Raw genomic sequence first — 20,391 nt, 5'->3', positions numbered from 1 at the left:
ACAGCAGGTAACGTGTGAAAGTAAGTGTAAGTAAGAGGACCAAGAAATAAGTTTGGACTGGAAAAATAGGAAGCAGGAATGTGACACACATTACACCCACTTTGAGAGATATAACTGAGAGTGTTGAGAATATGAAGATCATTGTTCTATGTGGCAGATTTACCCAAAGCTATACTAAGCAAGACAACATGAGTGAGAGAGAAAAACAGAATGATAGAGGGCTTTGGAAATTTATAAAGAAAGATCATTTTTATGTTGGGGGGGGGGTGGAGATAGAGAGGGAGAGAGCAGGAGAGAGAGACCTCACCCAGCACTGCAAATTCTTTTTAATCTAATTTCATGAACAGAGCAATAATGGCAGAGATCTGAAAAAAGAAGCCCCATCTACTTAATTTGATTTCCACAGGAATGCAGAGACAGGCACAAACATTAACATGCAAGGGAGCCATAGCCAGAAATCCATTGCGAAGGCAGTAATGCCAGCTAGACCTGCCAGGCAATGAAAGAATCCTGATTGGACAGGAAGATGGGCAGGGTGCTTCCACCTGGTCAGTGTAATCTCCTCCTGGCTGTGGGTGGATGTGGCCACTTGTGTTGTGTGGTTGTTTGTAATTAAATGAGAGATGCAGCCATACTCACAGTGCCCCCACTCTATACCAGAAAGGGTTGTGCTTTTCATCTCAATCTTTCACAATAAATTAGTATACGTATGCTCATGTAGTTCAAACATTACACTACTTGCCTCTTTAAATTTAAGCTCAGCCTTTTTAAATGTTTTTATTCAATGATGACTATTTCAGATACTGTCTGTTGAAACAATGGCAGCAAATTTGTATTTTTGCTGTGAATACAATTTGAAGTCCCTCCTTTTTATATGCATAGTACTTCAAAGGAAAGGTTAGCATTAGACCTGGGTACATATTAGGTGAAACAAGACAAAATTACAGAGAGGTGACAGGAAATGGTCTTTGAGGGACTGAATAAAGGTTATATTGAGGATTGAGGCTATCAGGAACCTAAGATGTTAATCACTGAAAAATACAGGGTTTCGCAAATGACAGAAATTAAAAAGGTTACCCTCTGAGAGCTTTTCTCCGTCTGACAATACTTCCTCTGCAGACATTGGGAGAGAGGCTAGGTTAGAAGCTATTCTAAATGACAGACACAGCATTTTTTGGGGGGGTGGGGGGGGTGCAGTATAATATACAGGAACATGCTTTCAGTTCACACAGTACAGGAACAGTCAAAGCACCTGTGATAGTGGCAATTTTGCTACAGGTGTGTTGTTAAGAAGCATTTGAGCTGAAACCCTCCCCCTTTCCCACCCCTTCTAACCACCCCCCCCCCCCACACACACACACACACACACACACACACACACATTCCCCAATGAAAAAATGTTTACTCTATCAGGCGCCATGCCAAGACCATCAGACAGGTATTAAAAACGCATCTTCACCCAACTGAAAGAACACAGCAGTGTTCTTTTAAGTCTTAGTGGAAGGAGAGCAGGGGCTGAGGGGGGGGGGGGGGGGGGGGGCACCGCTACACTGCCATCACGCCTCCGCTGTGAATTTCTCACCTCTCCACATGGCACACTGATACCCCCACACTCAAGTCACCACAGACCGCAGTAACAGCGTCATCCACGGCGCTGACAGAAATGGCTTTCTAACCGCCATTATGGCGTCCTCCTCACCTTGCCTGCCGCTAGACTTTCATCTTCCTCTACGATGCTTCGTATTTCAGATGGAAAAACGACCCATTATTATTATTATTATTATTATTATTGCATATATCTGCTTATTTGGCGAACACTGTGATGCAGAGACTCACGAGGCTGTTGTGGCAATGCACACACAGTGCATGTTGTATGAGCTAGAATTAGGGCACGGGTACAGGGTAGCAAGTAACACATACTGACACATTAGGTTTAAAGAACGCTGGTATAAACACATAGCCATTCAGACAAAGGCATATATACTTTTTCAGAAATGGCCATAAAGAGAACATTTTGTTACTTCGAAACACAGAAGGTGCCAAACAAAGAAACATAAGAGCAAATATGGGAGTAACAGGAAAGCGTGAGCTTTCGACTGATGCTGATGTATGATGCCATGTCAGATTTCTCTCTTCATAAGGGATGCTGAGGTGCAAGGATGTAGACACAAGATACGTCCTAATTCTTGGGAACAAGATGTAGTCCGAACAGGTGGGTTTAAACACAATCTGTGCACGACTACCCTATGAATGAAAAACAACTAAAATCAGGATTATGGCAGGTCCTCATCTAGTAGATTATGGAGAAGCAGACCATACCTGCATCATAGCGTTTCTGTTTGAGTCAAAGTAACAAAGTTTGTTTGACAGAAATACTTAAAGGCAGAATGAAACCGTACAGCAGTGAAGGTAGTTACCTATCTTGTGGATCCATTTGGACCAATTGACATTATCATCCCACATTCATCGTGTCAAAGGAAGCACCCGTATAAATAATAATAATAATAATAATAATAATAATAATAATAATAATAATAATAGGGCTATTAATAAAACAGCTGCTGTGTCTGGAGCCCCTGAAGCATAAATTACAGATATAGCCAGCCCTGAACATGGAAAGAATGTACTGTACCAAGTAATTTGTATCTCCGTTTCTGTTCCATGAGCGGGTTTATCCTTCAGGACAAAGATGTGTCAACACAATAAGCGACAGCAGAGACTCAGGCTATTCAGTGTCCCGGCGCTAAATTAACATCAGCAATGTCACTAATCGTCATGATTTGTACATGAGCCCCATTCATTTTGCACGTGCAAGTAAAGTATAAGCGTGTCTAACAAGTAGATCATTTTACTCCAGATTGGAATTATAGATAGAAGCCTCTGATCGTAAATGTGTCGCGACAGAAGGAGCCGAGGCAGAAAAAATCCTCTTGAACCGAGATGAAAAGGATGGCAAGTGCATTGGGATATCTTTAAATAATTTCAGAAGCCGCTATTTAACGAAAATGTTTGTTTGTTAAATCAAATCACAGATCAGATCTAATTTCAGAATTTAATTTAAATGGAGTGATAATGGGTGGCCAATTTGGATTTTTATGGACTCATGTTGGGTTGAGTTGTGTGTTGAATTGAAATTAAGGCGGAGCTCTTTAATTTATGTTTTCCAAGTTCTGGATCTGGAAATGTGTCTCAAATCGTGAAGAGAGAGGAATCGTCCATTTTATTTAATTGCAGTCTCACGCAAAATAGTTCATTTCTTGCTTTCTTTGTTGGTTGCGTACTCTTTTCCCGTCACCTTTACTGGATATACCTACTCTTCAGTATGTATTGGGACATTGGGTTTGTTATTTATTCAAATATTGTGATAAAGAGGGATTCTAAATCATTACTGTTTAAGCATCTGCGTTAATAGCAATGTCAAAAACCCTTTATCTTAGGGAACAAGTATAAACTCATATCCCCGTGCAGCAGAGGAATGATTCTCACAGGTAAAGGCAAAGAGGAAAAACGCCCTTTTTATGTCATACACGTATGGAAAACATGCTGAAATAAAATGAACGGTGGAATGCAGAAAAAATGGAGCTTGACTCAGAGAACTCAACTGGACACAAGGAATGCAGCTGGCACTGAACTTGCGCATCTGACCCCACTATCACTTCAGATGGCTGCACTGCATCGGAAAGGTTGAACACTACAGCCCCGCATCGTCAGTGCGGATGCTGATCACAGTAATGAGCCGATCTCGGAGCTGTACTCCTCCGTTCGGACCATTTCACCAGCCGCTGTGTCTCTTTCTCTCCCTTCATTCACCTCGTTCTCGTCTTCATTCATTACCACTCATCTGCTGCTGGAAGCCGAGGCGCGTGCGAATCATTCACAAAGCCGCGTGAGACCCAGCAGGGGCCCGAGGGACGCACACGTGTGCAGCACACATGAGCGCAGATGCTGCCGTGCAGACAGGGTTAAGGCACGCACACAGGGGAGGGCAAACTCGGATGGCCCAATACACATGCATGAACAATGCAAAGCAACATCGGCACAAAACTGCACCAAGCTAATGAGCACATGTATCATCACATTCATAGTTTCGGTCTCTTCGTCTATTATCTACACCATTGGTGATCACAGATTCTTTCGGGGGCGAGGGGTTACACTAGGCCTTCTCCAAAAGGTGCACGGATCGTTTCACACATGAACTGTCAGAACATTCATTGAATCTGCACACACAAGAAACTCCTAACAGCAATGCGCGCTAAGATTACAGATGAAGGAAAATGAAATGTTTCGTAGCATTCTGAAATGTTTTTCACTCTGTCAAACAGCATATTTCCCAATTCACACTTTTCCTTAGTTACATCCAAGTGGTGCTAAACTGCTCTAGTAGTCTCTCGGCCTTTGGGGTAAACAATTTTTTGATGAATTCACATTAACACCAACAACAAAGAGACACCTTCATTCTACACTGCCAAGCTTTCCAACCATCCACCAACATACTTTCACACTTAAAAGACAAAGCCCTCCTGTGCTCTCTGAAGGATAAGACCAGCTAATCTAAACGAAGCAGAATGTTAGTTTACCCTTTCACCCTAATCACATTACTTTTCGGGCATGAAACATATCATCTCTACAGACGTTAGTGCCTAAACTCGGCCAGGAAAGGAGTCGATTCATGCACCTCTATATTACTCCCAAACAACTCTGGGGAAAGCTCAGTGTCCTGCCCTCCAATGCCAAAGGAAAAAAAAAACATCTGTCAAATCGGTCTGCTCATTTGCCTTCAAAGATCCCCCCTAGGTCGACAGTCCCTGGTCTCTAATTGTAACGTGTGAGGGAATCACGCTCTCCTTCTCGCAAATGCGGGAAGGAGGCGGAAAGAAAAAGGCCAACGCACAAAAGGGCGATCACGCTACTCAGGCGAACACCTCCTTGGAAGCGTGCCACAGAGGATGCCGCGGTACATAGCCCGCACCGTGCATTCCCGACCCTCTCCGTCTCGCCAGAGCCGAGGGGCCCTCGCCGTGTTTACACAGGGCATTAGCGATTGTTTTCATAACTCGCACTGTTCACCGGGCGAGGGCAGCGCCCGCACACACCGAGCTGCACCCGGCCGCCGTGTGTGGCGCTCTCAGTTTGAAACGGATACGTGAGATGAGCCACTCGTGCATACAATCTCGGTTCAATTAGTCCGTCGCTCCTCTTTTCTTTGAGGTTTTCAGTAGTACTTTGTACCTGGTACCTCCGTTCAGACTGAGAACGTGGCAGACGGTCTCACTGAAAGCCATTCAATCCTCACCAGTCAGACAACACATACAGTATTTCCAGGGTGGGCGTTCATAATCTGTTAAACTGACTTTAAAGCTGAGCATGTGTTAGTGTTTTAAGTGGATAAATATTACAAAAATCTTTAAAAAGATTTACTGCTTCAGCATCACCCTTCTGTCTGATCCTATTTTGAAGCTCAATTATTTATTCCTTAGGCAAAGGATAACATAATTTCTGGTATGTATTTGCTTTTATGGTCCCATGTTACCTTTAGTCTTGTGTCTGTCAATATTTTAAACAGAGCTGTCAATGATCTCCACAGAGGTCAACCACCCCACAGAATTTGGTACATGGTATATGGGCAGAGCAAGTGTATATTTTGAGAACGCCAACAGCCATTATGGAGTGATCTGATAGTGTAGCTGCTCCAAAGAGCTGACAACACCGGTCGCCCACAAGCCATAATCATAAACAAAGAGGAAAAAAGGGAAACAAACACAACAGGATTGCTTCACCTCTAGCTAGTGTCAACGTGGAGCTTTGCAGTGCCTCTGGGACCCCCTGGAGAGGATCCTCATGCACATTCAGGCACTAAGCCATGAAATTACTATCAGTCTGAAGTAACAGAGCGCAACCTTTGCAATCGCAGCTGGGGGGAATGCGGGTGCATTTCAGATGATTCTGAGCGTTTGATGGTGATAAGTGCTGCTGGTGGTGATAAGTAACCCAGGGGGAACAGGCGAGATCCTGGCAAACTGTCACCAGGAAATGCGTTTCACACGTGTGAAGGCTGACACTGCAAAGAGCACCCAGCAGACAGCAGGCTATGTGTTCATGCAGATCGCGTATAACTCAATATGGCTGTCTTCGAACAGCATTTCCTACCACGTCTCTTGGAAGTCAAAGCGTCTTGTAACAGCATTCTTAAAAACCTCTTTAAACCTTTCTTGTTCTATAGTTATATCAGTCATATTTATAATATATATCTAAACTATATTTATGTCTATACTATATACACACACATTCACATGTGTATGTGTATATACGTATATATATAATTATCTCTCTCACTGTGTGTGTGTGTGTCCAATAGACAGAATTAATCAAGCCTAGTAACTTATCTTAGTAAGGTAACTCTTTTTGTACTTCTTGCCGTAAATTTGCCACCCTCCCTGAAAAGACAGCACAGGGTCATGACAATGACGCGTTGCACGGGCAACTGCAAATTCCACTGGCCCACGAGCCGTCCTGCCTGCGCTGATCGAAAAACAAACAGTCAAAGCAGTGCATCCTGTTCACCACATTTGAAAGAAGCAGGTCAATTCCTGGAAGCGAACAATGGGGTCAGGGCTGAGACGCCACAGGCTCCTGGAACGGGGTGGTGGGGGCTTGCGGGGGGGTCGGCTGGGGGGAGCGCAGGAGTGTGGGTTAGGGATAGGGAGGGCAGGGCTGCTTGCGTAAACGCACACAGATTCCTGAGGCAGGCAGATCAGGTCAGGCCAATGAACTTCAGAAAGGCAGGATCGATGAAGAGAGATGGCACACGCATCGAGATAAGCAGAGGGGATTACATCAGAGGGAGAGGGGGGCGGCTTTTTGTTCCCCACCACTTGGTATTTGACATTAATCCTCAATCCCCTCCTTTGACTGATGCGCAGGTGTGGCGCTGCCACAGAGAGGGGCCTATCTGTTACCTGTCAAAGGCCCTGCCAGGAGAAATCAAAGAACAGGGAGTGAATTCCTCAAACAAAAGGGGGTGTAGAGCTCGTCAGGATCCCACTGAGCACAAAGGATGAAGCCAACAGGTAAAATAAAGAGCAGGGGGGAGACCTACAAAAGACCAGCCGAGTCTCTGCGCTGGCGACCCGGGAGAGCGATGCAGCTGCGGAGGCGGAGCCGGAGTGATTGGCAGGTCGCCTCCGAGCGATCTCCCGCTGCTAGGGACCACCCCTCTCTTCCCCCACCCCCTGCTCTCCCCGCAGACCATTAGCAATCCCTCTGGAATGTGACAGGTCTGGAGGTAAACAGGTAACTGGCACTGGAAGCACACACCATGGTGCCGACTCCGGAGGGGGAAGTGACCTTCGCTGGGAAGCATTGTCGCCCGAGATGTTGTTTGTTTTCGCACGCTATAAATACAAGCGCGTGCCGCCGAAAAGTGACGGGGAGGCGCAAACATTCCAGTCGCCACGGTGACTATCGTCCGCGCACACCTGGGCCGGCTGTGTCAACAGCTCCGGTGCCTCCGACCGCGAGCCCACGGAGGGTACTGGATCAAAACCAGAACCAGAGAGAACACAAAGAATAACCCCGTTATGCTGCTATACAGGCACACAATGCTGGTCTATGAAAAATGGTAGCAACTGAACACAGACTGCCTGAACTGCTCAGTGCAGAGGGGAATGTTCTTCCCTTTCAATCTTATGCAAAAATTCCATGTTAGAGCAATATCCACTTGTCTTCTGCCTGTGAACTTGGGCCAGGGTGAGTGGGAGTGACTGAGGCAGATTCCAGAGAAGCTGTACATCATTAGTGCTGTTAAAGCAACTTGATGCTTGGTATACCTTCTGTGGGTCAACGCAATTGCCCCGTTTCACCTAAATCTTATTCCACATGTTTACTAGACACACTCCACACACGTACTTCTGTGCAGATGGATTTGGTAGAGACCAGATTGCGGACGCTTAACATAAATATACACCCGCAACTGTGCTCGCGGGATTACATAACAGTTGTCGCTCCGCTAGCTCAATGTCAGATACAGACTAAATCAGTGACAGCTTGGCTTTTTAATATTCTCATAGTAACGTTCTGGCAGCAAAGAAGAATCACCCATCCCCCCTCTTTCCCGATCTGTCTCTTTCCATAGATTTCTGCTCCTCCCGCTGATTACCCAATACATGCAACTGAGGAGCAATTCCTCAGGTTTTGCCATTATGACGTGAGGGGCATATTGCCCTCAGAGGCACATTAGTGGAGGATTTAAATTCACTGCTCCCTGTGATATGCGTGGCAGACTAATATGAGCATAGTCTCCAGTGACAATTACATATTCATCTCGCGGTGGGAGGCATCAAAAATCTGGCAAGCTAACACATTTTCAGTGTGCTAAGGCTATAGCTGGCAGTTTGCAATCCAGTTATTTTGGCTGTACATTTTTTAGACAGAGAAGGTAAATTAAGACTGTTTTCAAAAAGATGCAACTATACTGATCAACCTTTGACCCCAAAGCAGTAGTTTCATTCTAGATTCTTTCACAGATGATCCGCTACAAAAGAAAGGTTAAAATCACTTTCAATACTGTTTTCCCCAAAGAATATGACTGTTTGAATTACTCCAATTTCTTCTATTATCCCCTGTAGCATTTTACAACCATTACACTATATGCTGAATACATCATCTTTTTGTTCAGAATCGTTGGTTAAATTCAGACTGCTCTGATCTGGATGCTTTTTTTCCTCTGGAATAAATTCTGGGCTGTGAAATGGGCAGTTTTTGGTTACCCCTCCTATCTGTGAAACTGTATACACATCCCTCATCAACAGTCTCCCTGTTCTCTTTCTCTCATTCATAACTCACAGTACCTCCTCTCTACAAGAGAGCCTTCTGTCTCCTGTCGGCACGTCTGTAGGGTCCAGGATTATCTCCTTTGCCCAATCCCTCTTTTTTACACAGTCTGGGTCTTTGTTCCCCTTAGTTATTTTTTTTACAGACTGGCATCCTATTAATACTATATGTGCACTGGAACCGGACACTTTCAGAGCCATCTTTTCCAGGCACAGGGAGGTTACTGTGAAACTGTTTACTCAGGTTAGACCACAATGGCATCTCAACGTCCATTTCTGTTCACGCTTGTACTTAACCGGCGGGAAAGGGCCGCTTTGGCTGCTTGTCAGACCTTTTCAAAGCATCCTATCATTACTGAAATAGCATGTTGACACACATTTTCCTGTGGTTGATGTCAGATGCTTTTGCCCTTCTGCTGCAGAGATGCTATGCTAATGACGAAATTTCCACCAACAGTCAAAACTTAATTATTAAGAGTTCATCTAGAATTATTGCTTACAATGTTTTCCCAGTTTCTTGAAGAGTCATTAAGCAGTTGAAAACAACAAATTTTAGTTGCATTCATCAAGCACACATAAACCAATTGCCCTTTTAGGGCTAGTTTATAAATTCTTTGTGCACCTCAAGGTACTGCTCTATCTGTATATAAATATACATTTCAACATTGACGAGAATTAAGACTAGACTAGTTTGGAATATTTGTCTTATTTGTACAAAAAACAGTCATTTAATTAAGTGGTATATTCTGTACCATTTTAAAATGGGTATCATTCAAGGATAAAGACATCTAGCTTTGGTGAAATGGCTTCATGGCGTGGCAGATAAGGACACAGCATTCTGTTATGGAGTTCCTTTTGCTCATGAAAAATATTTCTTCAGAGACAAAAATCTGTTTTTGTGCCTTTTCCACTCTCCGGGGAATGCATTTATACAGGGCAACATTAGACAGGCTCATAGCAGGCATGAAGGCCAAGGTGCTACATGCTTTTTTCTGGGCTTAAGCAAGATGTTCCAACAGAGCCACCCAGTGGTATATTCACAGTAATACATGGCCGAAATGAGGAAAAAAACACTGATTTAGAGGCACCTTGGGAAAAGTTTTGTGCATTTTGGAGCAGGATCCAATCAAAATACAACCAAATTACAGCAATAGTACAGTGTTCAAGCATAGCATTTCTATGTGGAACTCAGTTGGTACTGGTGCTTCCAGGAGTCACTTTTAAATAACTAACTCACTGATGAAAAACATGCAGAACAAAGCAATGTCAAATTTAAACAATGACAAAAACTATAAAATGAATTATACACAGTCAGGATATCAAAAATGGCATTCAAGAAACTTAGGAGGTAACAGTGACAAATGACTGCATAGTATTTCAATTGCAGAATATTGTAGTGAAGACCAAAACTAACCATGTTGTTTTTATGGTTCTATGTGTCACATTGTCAGTGGAAGATAAATGACACATAAATATTAGTCTGGTGGGTGGTATGTAGGCATGCCCAGCAAACACTGGTTTTAAACAAAGTGAAATTTACACCCCTCATCTAAGAAGGAAATTACTTCCTAATCCCTTCCTATTATATGTCTTAAAGCTCCTTTTTAATATACTAGGAAAAATGGTGCACATCGCATGGTATATAATTCATACAGATAACATGCTGACTGAACAGGGTATTTGCAACTGTGACCCTACAACTATTGTTACAACAAAGAGCAATCAATAACAACAAGAACAGTTTTGCAATCAATTTATTTTGTCCATTGTCAGAGGCCAATTTATCCAATTGGTTTCTGGGGAAATTGTTTTTTCAAAAGAGTCATCCACCCAACTTAAATCCCAATCATACAAATCCGAAAACCTACAGTACAAAGAAAGATGTAGAGGCAAAAAAAGGAAGAATGGAGATGAAAGGAACTTAGTGAAAAATGAGAATTTAATGTGTAAATTTCAACTCAGTTCATGTCCCACGAAACAATGAAAAACATCCAAACACTGTAATATGACCATGAACACCAACAGAGGGGAATTACAGTCAAAAGGGTTCAAACTTCACACGGAGGGAAAAGCTTGAATTTCACATACACTCGGTAAAAAAAGGAATTCTCTTAATCCGTTTCATTATGACGTTTCCATCTGAGTTCCTTCTGAAAATAAAACAGATGGGAAAATTTCAGATGCAGATTCCACATTTGGCAACCAACTCTACTTTTCAGTGATTTTTCCTGTTTCTACTCAAGTGTCTTGTTAATAAAACAGCTATGTTGTGATACGGTGGGTGCACTACTTGAAGGATATGGTCCACGCAGCCAAACGAGCGCAGAAGACAGCGCAAACAAGTGGGAATAAAAATCTATATGAAAAACATCTACACTGAATCTGCATTTGACATTCTTGAGTTTTATAAATCTAACTTTTAATGCAGATGTTACAGGCAAACCTCACTCAAAGTTGATATACTGAAGAACTCTGAACAGGGGGAGAGACTTACGCGCTTCGTTGAAGAGGAAGGAATCCTGGTACTCCTTCATGTACTGCGAGGATCGAGACTCATCCAGGAAGAGTGAATACACCCTCTTGATATCCTCAACCTGCACTTCTGTTCCCTGAACAGAACAGAACAGAAGACGCTGCATTAAAGCTTGAACCGAAATGGCGAAGGTGAGGAAACATTCCATTTTGGAACATTTCAGGATTTCCTGTAAGTAATTCCAGATGCTATAACCGTGAGCTTGACCATTCTGACACATACAGCATACAATGACTTAACATACTCAGCCTGCACATAAAGAAGAAAGAGTGCTGCTGATGCTGGAAAGGTACAAGCAGGAAGGGGGAGAGGGGTATGTGGAATTCAAACCCTAATGTCAAAGTGGTGGTAGCGCGGACAGAGCGGCTACAGCTGGAGTACCCACTCTGCGTTTGCGGCACACCAGCCCGGCCGTGCTGATCAGCTGGATGGCGTAACGCAGGGAGGTCTCCAGCCCGATGCGGGTCAGAACCGTGTGGGCCTCCTCGCTCAGCTCCACGTCCTCCTCCTCACACCTGAAACGCATAAGGGGTTACCTCTCATTTCTCTCCCTCAGACAGACACAAAAGTCTTGCACAGCTCACATCTGACATACTACCCATTTACGCTAACTCAAATTTTCTGGAAGCAACCCAGGTTAAACATCTTGCTCTGGGATAAAGCAGCGGGTAGAAACAAACAGCTGCAGAAATCGAGACCACTGCTTACTAGACAGATTTAAAGGCTTCCAATAAGCATTCCAATAAACACTAGTGTTGTAGCCTGAGGTAATCCTGCTCTTTTTAATGACAAAAATTCCTCTCCTCTATGATAAGCAAGCACCATTAGTAACACATTAACAATGTCCTCAGCTCTAGAACGCAATGTGATTACATGGGAACATTTGCACGGATCTCATTTTTCATTATTACACTTGACTGAATAACACCACTGGACACAAATGCATGAATACTGTCAGTACGGTCTAATCCTCTTATATAACTGTAACATGTAAAATGTAAGCAGCTTCCACTAATGAGTCTGTACAGGTCAGTCTAGGACTTTTTGAATGGCATATACATAAGCATTTTGCCACCTAAATTCAAGAGAAAAAATGCAAGCCTGCAAAAATTAATAATCTCAATGGACTTGGGGGTCTCATTCTGCCTTACTATTTGCAAACACACACACTGCCATCTCATAAGGTGGTGTTCAGTCTTTTGTGCTATGAATTTCTTCAGTTTTTAAAACACAGCTGTCGTTACTTATGATGAATAATCTACGTACTGAGCAGGGATGTCAGTAGTCTTTCCTGACATACACCTGGTAAGCAAGGTTATTCTGGAATGTTTCCACAACATCACCAAAACATTGTTTTAAGAAAAGAGCAGGTGACTTGAATGAGATTTGTTTCAGGTCTGAGAAAGCCTTCAACCTGCATGTGAACAGCTGCTCTGTGTTTTTTTTTTTTTTTTACAGCACATGAAGGGCTGTCAGGTCTTACCGGATCTTGAGAATCTGCCGAGTCTCCTTCTCTGTGTAGGGGGAGGTGGCGATGATCAGCAGGCGGTCCAGCATGTCCAGGGGGATGCCATGAGGGCTCTGGTAGTTTGTCCCTCGGATCCTGAAAATGAGAAGGAGAGAGCTTTAGAATCCACTCATGTTGCCCAGATCTGCAGGTCCCCCACTTCAACCAGACTGAGATTTTCCCCTTTCTAAACAAGGAAGAATGAGGGACAAATGGCCAGTTTTCAATTATTTATTTCTACAACAGACCAATTACCATGACTCCGAGGTACTTCCCAGGGGTCTCCAAAGAGGTTTTGAGTACTACAGTGACCCACAGTCCCACAGACATGTTAACAACGTATCTACCAATCACAGTTTTTTGGCATTTTACATCAAAAAATACCTGACCAGTTCTGTACCTTTCTCATTATTATCATAAGACAACTGACACAAAGATGACTTGAAGAATCAAGGATAGCGTCCTGGCGAAAACAAGCGCCCAACAACAGGCTCTGTTTGGTCATTTCCTCTCATTTATTTTAGCTAATGACATCTCAACAATAGTCAGGGGACCATAGCTTTGTTGGTATGTTGGTCCAGCACCATTGTTACATTTCTGGGGAGACCCCTGCTTTCAAGATAAAATTAAACACAGATTTGGAAAATGTTGTGTGCAAAGGCATTCGTTCCACTAATAACTTCTGGCTTGATGTACAAGTCAGTGGGCTGGTCAAGTTTTTAGCAATATCAGTATAATGACATTAATAGACTAGATAGTAAATGACCTCAAGCTAGTGAGCTAGAAATAAAGACATTTCAGGCAAGTGCTCTGATTAATAAAAGGTTTTCATTTGTGCAATTTTCCATTATTTCTCAAGGGAAGTGGTATGCTTTTCCAGGAATCAACATTTAAAGGATTTTTAATGAACAAGGGAATCCTGCTGTGGATAAGCGGCGCTGCCGATACTGTACCGGGTGATGCCTCTGTTAGTGGCCATGATGAGGACAGGAGACAGATCACTCTCCAGAGCTCGGTTCAGGAAGGAGAAGCACTCAATGTCCAACATGTGCACCTCATCAATGAAGAGCACCTGGAATCAGACACACAGCCAATCCTACTTTAACACTATGCAAGCTTTATATATATCCTACATCGCTTCCCAGTGGTGGAACGAACTCCCTGTCCTGCTACAGACAGCTCCATCACCCCATTCCTTCAGACGGGGTCTGAAGACGCATCTCTTCAGACTCTACCTGGACTGACCCAGCACACAATTGCTGCCCCCCCCCAATCAGTGCTGTTGTAAATTGCTGTGTGCTTTTTGAATTGTTTCTTGTCACCGCCTTTACTCTGACACTCATTGCACTGTTTGAAGTTTGAAGGTGTATCGTATTAGTTGCCCTATAAGCTGTAGTTGTACAAATCAGATAGTACTGTGTCCTCAAACAGACCTTGCTCTCAGCTGAAAACTACTGTCTCATTGTGGAGCTGTACACATCCTGTCCCCGTACTGTCGCTATACTTACTGTATGCACTTTTGTAAGTCACTTTGGATAAAAGCGTCTGCTAAATAAATAAATGTAAATGTAAATGTAAAGGTAACAGCGAGTGACGTGCACACACTAACCCCTGGTATGATTTCAGCCTTTCCCTCCTCTCTCCACTCGGACACTTTAGCGTTGATCTGCTCTCGGACCTCCGACTTGATCTCGCCAGTGTCACCTGTAAAGACAAACAGCAAGACCAACTGCCAGTCAGCACTCATTGCACCAAACGCCTCCCTCAAAAGATAATCCAAAAAGGAAGGCGGAGCCAAGGACCTAAATGCCAGTTAGTGCTGACTGCACCAGACCCCTCCCCAAGAAAACAGCCTGAAAGGGAGGCAGAGGTAAGGTAAGTCAAACCTGAGAAAAGGGCAAGGAAGCCTTGTGTGCGGCTGTTGATGACGTCGATTTCGTGGAGGGAGACCGTGTGGACCACCTCTTTGCGCTTCTGTAACTCTCCCTCCGGACACTGGACAAACTGCGTCTGGAACAATAACAATAAGGGGAGAAAACTCAGTGAGCCCGAGTTTGGTGTTCTAGGCTGGATTAATGACCCTGCAGATGAAAGATGAGCAGGGGAGAAGGGCCAAAAAACCTACCTGTGCTCCCATGGCATCGTAGTCTCTGGCTCGGGTGAAGGAGCGGCCGAGCTTTGTGATCTTCCCCGTGGCTTTATCGATCGTGATCACATCCCTGGAGGTGCAAAATGCATCATTTATCACTTCAGACAAACCAATTTATCACTAGCTATTTCCAAAGAATGTATTTCCAAAGAATGTTTCATTCATAAGCTGAGCAGAAAGCAAGTCTGTAGTAACATGTGAAAGCTGTTACAGATGAGGATTCCTCACCCTGCTTGTACCCGCTCTTTACTGAGGCTCTCGATCATTTTGCTGCCCAGGTCATAAATGGTCTCCATTTCTGTTGTTTTCAGGGTCAGTTTGCCCACCTTGGTGCCCTGACGAAGAAAAAAACGTTGATACCAATGCACATGGCTTTTGTAGTTACTGGGTTATTGCCACCAAAACAGTAACACACCTGCTGTGGTAAGTCAGCCTTTAATAAAATATGTGTCCTCAGTGTCAGATCACCATTCAGATTGCAGCATATGAAAATGAAATGTCTGAGGTCTCATTTCTCATTTTTCTTTCCAGTATCAGAGAAATTAATCATTCTGAATGTCATCCCAAAACGATCACACTTTTAGTCACCCTGCTATGGTGCTGTCTGCTGATGGGATATGCACATGCACAAAGCATGATTTTGACCATACCTATGGAAAACTACTCACATATAGAGTCATGCAGTGTACAAACAAACAGACTGCTGAGAACTTACTGTTCCGGTTGCTGGTCTATCAATTTGGATCTCTACAACTTCTCCCTCGATGATCTCCGTTTCTTCCCTGAGAAGTCACAATTAGGTAAGAACTCGTTTGAAAAATATGAAAAATAATTAGTCCAAGCTCTCCATATCCACCACACCAAAATCTACTTTGTGCTCCCTTGCTAGAACACATTAACATAATTACTGGAAACTGGGACAGGTAGGATCCTGTGTCATATGAGGATAACTCGTATCAGATTGTAATGGGAGAACAAGGGAACCACAACCTCACTGTGCAATACTAATTTCACAGTAGGGCTGCAACTAACGACTATTTTGATAGTTGAATAATCTATCAATTATTGAAACGAATAATCGACTATTCGGATTATGAATCGCACAATTACTCAATGGCTCTTATCTATGACTTTTAAATTTAGCTTGAGGTTTTCTTAGGCATATGCTAACCAACAATAAAGACAATAAAGATGTTTACTTCATTCAAAAACGTTTTTTAATGAATGCTAACTAGGACTAATTCAGTGAGGGCAGTTGCTTGCTGGGGAGTGCAAATCTGCTTCCTTTGAAGAAAGCCATCCATGGTAGCATTACGAGATCCAACAAACCCATAACTCGTTTGAATTAATCCGAATGCAACCCACATTGGGCACACACGCATAAACACGAGTTGTAGAAATCTGTCACGATTTAAAAGGTATCAAATTCTCCGGTGTTCTCTAAACTTGTGCACTGGGCAGCAACACTATCTTCACTATCTATTATTGATCAAGAGAAAATGTATTTCAAAATAAAAAACGTTACAGCTCATAACGTGAAGTAACATGGCTTTTAACCCTTTCGCACATACGGTCACACCAGTGTGATTAGCCGTTTAGCGCATATGCTAAAACCGGTGTGATTAGAAAACTAGATTGGAAAAATTCTAGCTAATTTTAGCTTTGAGGAAACAGCGATTTAACGTTAAAAAATATAGCAAATGCTAACTGAAACCAAAGAGAAGCTGAATAACACTAATGAAAACATAGCGAACCATGTAACGTAACACGCGCACTACATAGCATAAACATAAGTTATGAGCGAAAGGGTTAAGAGTGAAATGCTACCACACTTTTGAGCTCTTTGGTCATGAAGGTGTTGCCATCTCTATTGTTCACCCCATTAAGGAAATGTAGTTTAGGCTACATGTCTGAGCATTCCGAGCCAGCACGAAAAACACACGCGATGACGTCACCAATGAATCGACAATTAAATTCGTTGGCAACTAATTTGGTCATCGATTTTAGTCGACTACGTCGATTATTCATTGCACCCCTATTTCACAGTATAACATCATTAAAAAACATGAAAAAGGAAAATGGATTATCACATGATGTCTTTTTCCTTTTGTCAGACTCATTCTCAGGTCAACCCACTCACTTGATCCTCACTCCGATGGCTTTCCGAAAAGCTTGGCTGAGGGCTTCAGTCTTACTCATCTCCAAAGAAAAGATCTCGCTTCCAGCAAGAGCTGTGAAAGGTGTGTCCGGTCCAAGAGACTGAGCAATACCTGACAAATCAGAGGGAAAGTTCTGTGTCACCACTGTCATGTAAAACTTTGCAAGTCCATTTCTGACTTCTTTTTTAACATAAAAATAACATCACCCTGGGTTCTCTTAGTGAAACATCTGCTGGTAGAGTAACTGGTCCAAAAAACACTTACATACTATTACACCACTTCACTAACTTCTGGGGTGGATGCTGAAGGTAAAAGTATGCAACAAGGGAGAAGTTCTGCAAAGGATATCAGGTCCAGCACAGCTGGATTTGAGCACATATTTAAGACTTCTCTTCATCTACCCTACCATCAACATCTCTGAAACATGCGGAAGACAGTCAAGACAGTGATGACATGCAAACACATTAGTGTGGACTTCACAAAGGCTGAGAAAAAGAGGAGAAAGTAGTCAGTGAAGGTACCCATGGCGATGGCGGTTTTCCCAGTGCCAGGCTGGCCTGCGATGAGGACAGCTCGTCCTGCAATGTGCCCGTCCTTGATCATCTCCAGGATTAAGCCCGCTGCCCGACGGGATGCCAGCTGGCCAACCATCCCCTGGGAAACCTGGGAGAAGTTGTGATGCACAATCCATTAAAGCGCCAGGAGGCTAAAGCCAAGCACTGACCAATCCTTCTGTTGCAGATGTGGCTTTTGAACAATGAAGTTTACCTGACGAGGTTCCAAGGCATCATCCAGCCCAAGGCCACGGATATGAGAATGCGCTCCTGGGGAGAAAAGCAAACAATTACCACACCAAAGACAATGGTGCTTCTTCCACTGGAAGAACGACTTCAGAGCTGTAAGTGCGGCTGGTAGGGGGAGTGTCTGGTATAATGGGAAACGGTATTTGTCCATTCTCAGAAACCAAAACTGTGCCGTCGTGATCTACGTTTAAAATGTACATTCAAGGATATATAATATAATATAGCTACAAATTTATTATTAAATGAATTTAAAGGAAGAGCCACAAGTACAGATAAATAGTAGCGTTACCCTCATATAGTTATTACCAAATACTCACCGATTCTCTCTATCCTGGTGATGTCACGCACCTCCGGAACCTTCGTTGTTGCCATCTTTTTTATTTCAAAAGTGAAACGGGATTAGTTAGATAATTCTGCTTTAATTTAGTCGACGACTTTTTCTCTTTGGATGCAAAGTTGATGAATACAAATACTACGCTCTCTACAAAGTGAAGCTGGCCAGCTAGCCAGTTAGCTAGATTAAAAAATATTCGGTTAGCTACCCACACTTGTTGGTACCCATCTAGCTGGACAGACAAAAAAACGTTAGGTTAGCTAACTAACTTGCACTACAGCATCTCTGTGTACTAAAGATGATCTCGCTCGCATAACTACACGTAGTTAGCCAACTCAATTTCTGTCAACTTTTGGGTCACTGAAATACCCAGTCCCGTTATTCTAAAGTGACACACGTAAACTGTGAATGGAAGCACCGATATGGCCATTCCAATCCTAAACATTCAGGTTTGTTTGGTAGCTACAAAGTGTTAAAGCGCGCTGTGTTGCCATAGTGATGTAGCCGTTCATACTGCCAACAGATAGTGGTACGCAACATAGCTAGCTAGCTGGCTAGCTATTGGACAGTCTGCGTGTCATCTTTGCTAATTAACTAGCTATACCTATATCCAAGCCACACTTTACAAATTGCCAGCTACAGGTGGGAAAAGTTCTTTATTCGCTTCTTAAGAGCTATGACAATGAACTCGGCAAATTAACAACACAGCTAGCTGAACACGCGGCCTAAATTTGACAACCAGCTAGCCAGTTCGCTAGCTAGCTAGCTAGCTACATGGTTAGCTAAATGTTCGAAACGATTCACAACTACAGCAATCAAACTAAGTTAACGTTTGTTAGTTAAGAGCTACTTTGCAACAAAACTGAAAGATGAACACCAGAGAATTAAATCTAGATACGTTAGCTATCTGGCTATCTGTCTTTGTTGCCCCTCAAATAATACGCACTAGCTAACTTTATGCGGTTTCATTCATAACCTCATTCATCCTTTTAGTGTTCTGAATTTTAGGAAATCCGCCCCAAGTCTGGTACAATCAAGTAGAACAGCAGATTTACAGCATCCTCCCCGTCGTAACAACATGATGTATAATCCAATTGTGATATAAGTAAAGCTTTTATCATATCACCAACCAGCATGTTGGTCACTCACCTGGGCTGCCATGTTTTCAAAAATGCGGCGGCCGTTTCGCAGTGTGTGATGTAAAATTTCTTCCGTGTAGAAACAACACACTGGAACTGTTTCGAATCATGTAACAAAGTAATGATATGCTTTGTGTGCGTATGGAAGCCGTATTGGTTAAGTTTATTGGTTAAGATATTTTACAAACCCCGATAACCTCTCCGCTGGGACCATAGCTCTCCTCGGGATAATATTATGTGACTTTTTTGCAGTTTCATGTGTGTTTGTTATAGTGCAATGTATAATCCTGTCGTCTTTTGTTTTTACAACGGCACTTCAATTAGATTTTTATTTTCATGGGACTTTTATTGGGTTATTATATCCAATTGCAATACAGAGTCTTTTGTGATTACAAATAAAATATGGGCAACAAGTGTGCTGATGAGTTGTTGAGTGCGGGAGCATGTTCCAAATGTTTTAAGGTAACTTGGTGAGTCAAAGAGGAGATGCAAACACTGACACTTACCTAAAGTATGCATAACTCAAATTATAGCAGATATTGTTAAACAAAGAATATAACATTAAGCTGTGTTTTTATAGAGCAGCATAGGGCCTACATTTAATGTTGCCTTTAATTCATTTACAGTAAATCTAAAACCTGCACAATATGTCCCTAACTTTAAGATAGTGAGCTACAGTTTGCTGTCCCTCTTACTTACATACGTACATACCACATTCTAAGGGACATATGCATGTGCATCCTGTGACATTACTGAAACTTTTACAGCACCACCCCTTTCAAAGACTTGCACCGTCTGTTAATGAGCCCTGGGGGGCATCCCAGCACTTTGTGTCAATTCCTTGCTTCCCTAGACTAGAGAGGCAAGGAGAAAGTAAGGAGGTACTTAATGCAGTGAAGGAAATGGAATGCCCTTGTTCAACTGAACTTAAGATGTTCA

The 20,391-nt window shown here is 42.9% G+C and overlaps 1 protein-coding gene across 1 annotated transcript; it reads right to left on the bottom strand.

Moving 5' to 3' along the window:
• Positions 1-10,595: 10,595 nt before the first annotated feature.
• ruvbl2 (RuvB-like AAA ATPase 2) lies at positions 10,596-19,508 on the bottom strand. The gene is made up of 15 exons (XM_036525050.1): positions 19,463-19,508; positions 18,297-18,351; positions 17,945-18,000; positions 17,698-17,839; positions 17,158-17,287; positions 15,733-15,799; positions 15,246-15,352; positions 14,994-15,087; positions 14,755-14,878; positions 14,478-14,572; positions 13,822-13,940; positions 12,845-12,964; positions 11,747-11,876; positions 11,323-11,437; positions 10,596-10,978 (listed from the first exon to the last, which is right to left on the bottom strand). Exons 1-15 carry the CDS (start codon positions 19,472-19,474, stop codon positions 10,953-10,955), a joined length of 1,392 nt encoding a protein of 463 aa, XP_036380943.1. The 5' UTR covers positions 19,475-19,508; the 3' UTR covers positions 10,596-10,952.
• Between the last annotated feature and the right edge of the window lie 883 nt (positions 19,509-20,391).

This window comes from Megalops cyprinoides, chromosome 3, assembly GCF_013368585.1.
Source record: "Megalops cyprinoides isolate fMegCyp1 chromosome 3, fMegCyp1.pri, whole genome shotgun sequence".
Taxonomy (NCBI): Eukaryota; Metazoa; Chordata; class Actinopteri; order Elopiformes; family Megalopidae; genus Megalops; species Megalops cyprinoides.
The sequence above is the reverse complement of the archived record's forward strand: the minus strand, read 5'-3'. Positions and strand labels throughout refer to the sequence as shown.